Source organism: Nilaparvata lugens, chromosome 3 (assembly GCF_014356525.2).
Source record: "Nilaparvata lugens isolate BPH chromosome 3, ASM1435652v1, whole genome shotgun sequence".
Classification (NCBI taxonomy): Eukaryota; Metazoa; Arthropoda; class Insecta; order Hemiptera; family Delphacidae; genus Nilaparvata; species Nilaparvata lugens.
The window spans coordinates 35,737,668-35,746,743 of NC_052506.1; the positions used below are offsets into that span (position 1 = coordinate 35,737,668).

Below are 9,076 nucleotides of genomic sequence, written 5' to 3' on the forward strand. Positions count from 1 at the left end.
ATTCGATTGATCTCGATCACGCACGCTTAATAATAATTATTGCTGTAAGAAGTCTATGATTAATATTTAGCATTGATTACATATTATGAAAATCATTGAATGAAGATTACTCTCATTTCTCGAGATTAATAAATGCAGTTCTACTTTTATTGCTACTTAATTCGATACATTTCAGATCACTTGATATGTTGGTGATCCACTATGCAAGTGAGTCAACATGAAGATTCAAGGAGAATTAGGTTGATGGACTCACTCACTCCATCGCAAGGGCAAGGATGAATGGACTAATTCATGAATGGACTATGTATAGTGTAGTGGGGCTGCTTTGGCCGGTAATAATGATGCAACCTCTGGTACTATTGGTAACTGGCAAATTCTACAATCCTCCACCCGTCTTTTTAGAACTAAAGCAAGGGGAGGGATTATCTATCCGCCGTGTAACAACGAGTACACTGGTCTCATCATCTCAACTCTCCCCCACTAGGTCAGATAACTATCTTTCTGCTCTATAAATACCAACATCTTGCTCATTGTGGTCATCATTACTTATCCAGCATCCATCTTTTCTCACACTACAATCAGCATGGCTAAGGTAACACTACTCACTAGGTATCACTAACTCTAAGGGTTAGCTGTTTATTTCAGCTTTTTAAAGTATAAAATTTGGTCTCAATAGAAAGATTTGAATATTTGATCTATTAATATTCTATTCTAACCTACAATAGACCTGGTTGCTCGAAAGTCTGTAAACTATCAATCCAGTTTAAATTCCACAAGAACCAATCAGAGAAGCCTTCTTCTCAGAGAAGCCTTCTCTGATTGGCTCTCGTGATATTTAATCATGATTTAAATTCAATAGGCTTATGTGCAAACAAGTCTATATATTTTAAAACAGAATATTCCTTATGGAAATTGATGCATGGAAAGTTCTATTTTTCTTCTTTTTATCCTTATTATCCAGATAACGTGATAGAGGTAACACCTATAAAAATGATACACTAATATATTATTTGTGTGTAATAAACCCCAACTTAGTTTCTATCATAATTCCGATTATTTTCGAAAACTCTTTCCATGGATATTTTCTATGTTACATCAATCAATCAATCAATCATTTTTATTTAGACAAACATACAGAAAATGTACATGCATTGTGATTGATTGATACAACTTTTAGTGACGAAGAAATTATTGTATAAGTTTTACATGATTTTTCTCTGATCATTGCAATTTTATCCGCTAAAATGGATTGGTATGAGAAAATATGAAAATATTCACAATTTTTGTAATCGGTTCTACATCATTTATCCACATTTTCTGGAAGTCGAATATGAATACTTCCATTTAGTACTCATGCAAAAGAGATGGGATTAGAGGTTTTCCTTATAATACCCTACCTAAAGTTCTTATTTTTGATGAAAATTATTATTAGAACATTGATGCATATTCATATTCATATCGGAACTAATGAAATATGTGAGAAATTTATACCAAAATAATAATTTTGCATATCCAGACATCGCATTACTTTCAAAACTTTCTCCCCTAGAGAAATTTAGTAGAAGTCTAATCTTGATTATCGTATGAATTATGAGTTTTGTCATATGGAACACTAAAACTTAGATAACTAACAAAAATCCTACAGAAACTACCCAACTATGGAAAAGTAAATTTCTAAAGGAAAATCATTTGAACAAAAATTCAACACTCGTTGAATATGACATTGAACTTGGAAAATTGCATAAGTTTATAAAACACGGGGGTTTACTACACCCCAGAGCCGAAAGTTTTCGTCGCTGACTGAGCAGTAGCATACTGACAGTCAGTGCCAATGGGGCAAATTCATTAAAATAATACAAATTGAATCAAATAGGTGTGGAGTATCCCAATAATCTGTTTCAAAGGAGAGAGAACTCAAATAAAAATATTTGGGGTGTGGTACACCCTAGTGTTACAAGCTTCTAGATTTTGAATGTTTGATGAATTGAATAGGAACAGTTTGGGCATGAGCCTTCTGAGCCTCTCGAAACGTTATAATTCTACAATATAGAATTAATATAATACACTTGTAATATATGAGCGTTTTCCATGTAAGCCTTTTCCTCTGGATGAAGTTTGGAGAACACATTTGATTATCAAACAAGCGTTTCAAATTTTGAACCATTCCCATTCATTTCTATAATTCTATTCTTCTGAATTTGTAGGCTAGAAAGGTATCTCTCTATTATAGGGTCAAGTGTAAGAGAGGGCCGACTGCGCCCTAACTTCGCCATCCTAGGTCAAAAAATAAAGGCAGTCATTCTATTCTATTCTAGAAGATCTATTTTGGAATAGGGAAATATAATATTGGAATAATTATCATGCCAGTGCATTTTTGACGCCATATTTCCCAGATAATTTTTATGAATAACCTCCGAGCTCCAACCCTCATAGATCTTACATCAACACTTCTTTTCTTGAATATTTATTGTGGAAGGAGCTCTAAATTGTGTGAAATAAAATGGACGGAGGAAATCTTTCTCCGTCAGTTTCCTCATTTAAATCCCTGAAGTTTTCAGACGGCTGACAACTAACGAGCATTTCTCATACATCTCATTTTTCCACTATTCTTCTTAGTTTGGTTACTTATGTGCCTTTTTATAATTTCTATTCCAATGAAATATATAGGAGTGGATAAGATATTCTAAGAAAAAATCTTATTGTATAGATTTTAATCGAAACGGATAATAGACTTATTATCGGATATTAGCATACCTAATCGAACAATAAAGCTTATTTTTGAAAATCTCATACCTTAATCTTGAAAACTGCATTAATATGAACTATGATATAACAACAAAACAGATTAGTTTTCCAAAGAAGTCTTTAACGCAGTTGCATGAGTGTATCAAATCGCAGTTGCATGAGTTTATCAAATAAACACATATGAATTGTAATGAACTTTTGATTGCTCTTCTTAAAGCATTCTCAATGATTATTCGCTCACAATAAAATGTAAAATGTCATAACTGGAAATATCATGTTCCTGAGAAAAATCTTATTTGCTTTTGCTCAAGAGATAGTTGAATTCTAGGTATCGTGGCTTTCTTGTCGAAAATATGTTTTATCATGTAAAAGTTTGTAGCAAATGTTGTTTGTGCAGGTAATATTGTCAGTAGTGTGCTTGGCGATGGCAGTTCTGGCCGAGCCTCCAGTGGACAAGTCCTACCTGCCACCGCAGCAGACGCAGGTTGGCTTCCCCTCCAACCAGTACCTGCCTGCTTCCAGCCAGTACAGTCCACCTTCCAGCTCGTATGCTGCTTCCAGCAGACAATTTGGCTCTCCTTCCAGCCAGTATGGTACACCTAGTCAGTACAGCGCACCCTCCAGCCAATACGGTGCTCCTTCTGGACAATATGGTGCACCTTCTGGACAATATGGTGCACCTTCTGGACAATATGGGGCACCTTCTGGACAATATGGTGCTCCCGGTGCTGGCGCTAGGAACACATACGCTCCACCAGCAGCTAGAGTGAGTTTCAATATGGGAAAATCAAGCAGACGCCCGTCTGGCAGATACGGATCACCTTCTACCACTTATGGTTCCCCCTCATCAACGTATGGTTCACCTTCATCCACATACAGCTCTCCTTCATCCACTTATGGTGCACCATCCACCTTTGGTGCCTCAGCCTACAGTTCACAATCGCCCTCTTTTGGCCCATCGTCATCTTCTTCTTACTCTTCCGCCCCTTCATCAACATATGGTACTCCCTCTTCAACTTATGGATCTCCTGCTTCAGCTTATGGATCTCCTGCTTCAACCTATGGATCTCCTGCTTCAACTTATAGATCACCAGCTGCCTTCGGCGGAAGCTCTTCAGCATCTTACAGTGCACCACAGAGGTCTTCCTCCGGAGTGTCGTCCACCTACGGAGCACCTTCCTCATCCTACGGAGCACCATCGTCAAACTACGGAGCACCTGGTACAGGATATGGCTACTCTGGACAGGATGATCTTTCTGTAAGTTCTATTGAACATTCTATCCAAATACCTCCTAGAAAAAGACTAGCGTATTTCTAAGAATATGATGGAGATATCCAGAGAGATCTTGAGGGTTGAAAGCTCGAATATTCATTCAAAAAATAACCCACAATAAGAACAATAATAATAGGTGACTATTCATGAAATTGAATCCATTTTCCTTTTATCTCTTATCATCTCCCCTCTCATAACTCATGCACAAACCTGAGAATCATGTGGACATCATCAGCATGACAACATTTCCTGGATGATTAGAATAGTAATGATTACATGAAAATAGATTTAGGCTTTTTTATATTGAAGATAATTTTGGTTTTTAAATTAGTTGAAGATGTGGAATTGAAAGTGTAAGAGGTTGAAAATGTACTCTAAATACTAAATCGATTTGATCTTTGTGACACGATGCTCATTTGCTTCTAAAATCAATAGTGTATAAAATAGAGTTGATAGACATGCCAGTCATACTTTGAGAGTATCGATTATTCCAAGATAGATATTCTTATTGAATTGTTCAGTTAGTAGTCACCCTCTCTCATGATTGGAAAATATTCCTTGTATCCCCCACTCATAATCTGATATCAGATTCCTTCCGTTCGTACATTTACTACAGGAAAGAGTGCAGAAGAATACGATTGCCAGGGAAGAGTTAAAGGAATAAGATTAGTGAAATCCCTCAAAGGAGTTCTTCCCACATCTCTCACTGTAATCTTAGAAGAGGTCATACTCTTTCCTTTTCAGGTCTCAGATATTCGAATCTCACCATGAAGAGGATTCCATGAATCCAGTTGAGGAAAATATAATTATTATAATGCACAATGTATGAATTTATCAAGAGAAAACAGGCTAGATGGACTATCAAATCATAGAGAAATAAAATGGGAAATCATTCTAAGATGAACACTGTAGGCCTAAATGCTGTACATTGAAAACGTACTTCTATTCACAATAGTATTTAGTTGGAATAGTAAGAGTTAGTTATAGTAGGAGAATTTTTATAATGGAAAGTAATGTTATGATCTAAAAATCTGAAAATTTCAGGACCATTCATACAACCGTGATTAATAGAACTTGGAAATTTATAATACTCTTCTCTCCCCTTCGTTCTGAATTCTCTTCATACTAGTCTATTTTCCTCTATGATAATTTCCCAAACAATCCTAATTTCGAAGAGTCCAAAGAAGTTGGAGGAAGACTTCATATACGGAAGGAAAATGTAATTTATCACAATATTATTATTAATTTATTTTTCATTTTAATTTCTTTGTGAAATTTTTCTCTCAATGATCTTTAATCCCCAGTATGCAAGACTTGGATTCATGTTTTTTACTTAGAATTCGAAGTTTCAATTCTCTCTCAGTCACAATAATAGAGATCAAGATCTCATTTCTCTATGGTATTATTGAACTCCAAATGTTTGTTAATATCCTTCTCTGCATTGTCGTCTGCCACTCACGTGAAAAGTATTGTGTTTGCAAATCAAATGAATCCATTACGAAGAACCATTATAATCCAAGATTGCATTACAAGTAAGATTTTATTACCGGAATCACAAAACTATCGATCAACATTTGAAATCCAGAAGCTTTTTTGGATTAACATCTGATTATCCTCCTCATAATTGAGAATACTTGAAGCAATAAACAGAAAATGAGCGTGTGCTTTAGGAAAAAGATCTACATAAAATCGAAAACTCAGGTTTGTAATAGTTTCAACTGAGAACTCATGTGTGTAGTTTGTAATAAATCTGAATGGGCACATTTTAAATCTACGTGTAGTATTCGGAAGAGTTGAAGTTTCACCACAAAACTGTTGTTGAATTTCAGGAGCCAGCCAACTACGAGTTCTCGTACGACGTGTCGGCACCTGAGTACGCGGTTGAGTTTGGCCATAAGGAGAGTCGTCAGGACGACTCGGCACGTGGACAGTACTATGTGCTCCTCCCGGACGGCCGCAAGCAGATAGTTCAGTACGAGGCCGACGAAGGCGGCTACAGGCCAACAGTCACCTACACGGAGGCGGCGGCCGGGGGCGGCTACGGACGTGGTCCCGCCTCTTCAGCCTACTCAGCTCCTAGCTCCTCATCCAACGGCGGTTACCGATACTGACACTATCTATCCTCAGATCTTTGTGAAGACTTATCCTCATAAAGGTTGAAGGAGCAAGGAAAATGAAATTTCACAAGTTACCGGCGTTTGCTCACTTTACCATGGCCAGTGTTCATAGATTGTAAATTACATTTGTATAATATTATCTTGTAGATCTAATAATAAATTAACAGAATCTATTTATGTAATTCGTTGTGGTTAAGATGAATATAAAGCAAGTTTTGTAATAATCTCTTCTTTTCAATTTTTTTTGAAACATCACAAACTGCTATATTATAAAACAGGATTTGATGTTACTGTACACGTACTTGAAATATACATTTATCGAGACATGGTATGAGATATGGAATGATTCCGAGAAGTCTTCTTGTTAAAAGATGAACTGATATTGATTAATAATAATACTACAGTACAGAGAATCGATTCCAATTTATAGAAATGAGTAAAATCATGAATTCAATAAATAGAATCAACTCATAAATTCAACTTAAAAATATTCCACTATCAATGAACGACATTCATATGATCTGATTTTCTATAGAAGTTGGGTACTGAATCCATTAACAATGTTATCGGGACTGTTATGTGTATATAATATAACAACAGGCGCATGATCACTGAAGAAGGGCATCGAATAGTTGCACTCAAAACTGAATAATATTATGAAGGAAAACTTAAATTTGATGTGGGTAGTGATAATATAAACCTGGACATTTCCAAGGCAACATTTCAATCAAGATCTACAATTAAAATGTTGAAACACAACATGGATAATGTTTGAAAAATACATAATTATATGGAACAGCAACAATAGAGTAAGAAATCAGGGGAGATAATTTTTTTCCAATAGCATTACCATATAATTTAGAAATTGTAGCGAGCCACCTCAGCCTGATGATCTGATGACAAGCTTCGGTCTGCTAAGGCAACGGTCATTGGTTCGTTTTCCATTCATAGAGTCCATTGGAGTTTTTCTGTTTCCGCATTCATAAGATATATATATCATTACTCCTATGTCCAATTCACCCGACTTACATGATTCCTATGATGATAACATACAATATAACTTCTAATAATATGACCTCAATAATATGACTGGTCTGAGGTCTCTCAACTTCAGCCTGCTTCGCTGCTGTTTCGTCATGGTTCATCATTCAATCAACTTTTCCCACGCACAAGCAAAGGCTTTTGTGAGCATCATCAAAAGTATATTTATATACAAAGACATTATTTATAGTGAGTAAAAATTTTTAAAATGGGTACTTCCTTTTTTTTATTTTTATTGTATGAAACTATTGAAATTCACTTCCAGTAAATGACTTATGTGAATGTTTATGTTTTATTACTACTGGAAATGTATTTTTCGTTCCTGTTACATGATTACTGAATTGAATTTATTAAAATGATAACATAACAATCATCACACAAGTTGAGAGGAATATCTCTGATTATTTGTAGCATGGTGAAGTGGTATCATAAATGCAATTACTAGAATAACAGAACTATGATCGTAGACTATATCAGAATGTACTCATCTTCCTTCATGAAATCGAAAAATATCAACTTTGATGTCAATCAATTTGTTACTTGACTTTTCTTAGCAATTCTCCATTCTCATCCTAACCACAGGAAATAAGTGCTGTAGAGAGTAATGTAGAGAGTAATTAGACAGTAGAGTCAGGTAACGTACAGTATACTATGCATCCCTGCATCAGCATTCCGGTAGTTATTAATTCGATCATCATAACTGTGTGGAATAATATTGTGGACGCAAAATTGTATGCAGTCAAGGAAGTTGATTGACACCAGAAAATGGTGATTCAATCAACATATCTTCTCAACTGTAATAATTACTCGAGGATCAATTTATTCCTCGTTCATAATGTAATCAATATTATTAATTCTATCAATTGTATAACCTGTGCTCATTTCATATGAAGGAAGATCTGTTTCCATAATATGGGGTTTCATAATAGGAGTTTTTCCCAACCTGGTATGTGATACATGGTAGTAAACTCATTCACACAACAATAAAACAACTATCAGCTTAGTGTGTATTCGAAATAGAGTATTATCTAACATTTTGTCAGTCAAGCTAATCTTGATATCATTTGTGGATACCGTTACTTTTTAAAACTCCAACACAATCACTATGATTACTATGATTATACTCGTTTTTTGGTTAGTTTGAGGTTGCAGGATCACAATTTTTTAGAACTTGTCTAGGAATTTTAAAATCTGACTAGGAATCGTTTGATTGCCTATATATTAAGCGTATACATAATAATAAGCGTATACATAATATATTTGATTGCCTATACATATAGAACAATAACCAATAGAGAGAGTCAATCAAGTTCTTGACATAGTCTAGTTTTGCTTGTTGATCGAACAAAGCAAACTTGGCTGAGTTCAGAAGAATCTTTTATGATAAATGACTTTACTGTTTTATTAATCATGTTGAAATAATTTGTGCTGATCAACACTTGATCATTCAGGATAAGTAATAGCAGATTGATAATAAGGTACAGCTTGTATTTGGGCGGGACCATGATAGGTGTTTTCCAGGCGTTTTTTCAGGCACCTACCCAATCAGCCAATCGGTGAGCTTCCTGCCATGCCTATATTCTGAAGACGCCGTCTGAAAACGCCTGGAAAAACGCTTAATATGGTCTTGCTTTTAGAATTCTACATCATGAACTTGGATAACCCAACTCTAGTTTATCCCTTTTTAAAGAACATTATTTATTCGACTGAGCACATTCAATGATCTACATCTATTGCTTCTTATTTGATCTAGATCAAACATTTGAAGATGATAATCTACTCCTGCTGATAATCTCGTTGCAAAATTGAAAATTACGGTATCCTTCTGGGTGGATTCATTCTCTCTCGTATTCTTACGTCTCACTGCTTTTCTATAATTTCTAAGATAATTAGCGTAACC

The 9,076-nt window shown here is 35.3% G+C and overlaps 1 protein-coding gene across 1 annotated transcript; it reads left to right on the forward strand.

Moving 5' to 3' along the window:
- Positions 1–465: 465 nt before the first annotated feature.
- On the forward strand, positions 466–6,359 carry LOC111044782 (pro-resilin). Its single transcript, XM_022330004.2, has 3 exons — positions 466–592; positions 3,143–4,003; positions 5,848–6,359. Exons 1-3 carry the CDS (start codon positions 584–586, stop codon positions 6,127–6,129), a joined length of 1,152 nt encoding a protein of 383 aa, XP_022185696.1. The 5' UTR covers positions 466–583; the 3' UTR covers positions 6,130–6,359.
- Positions 6,360–9,076: the final 2,717 nt, after the last annotated feature.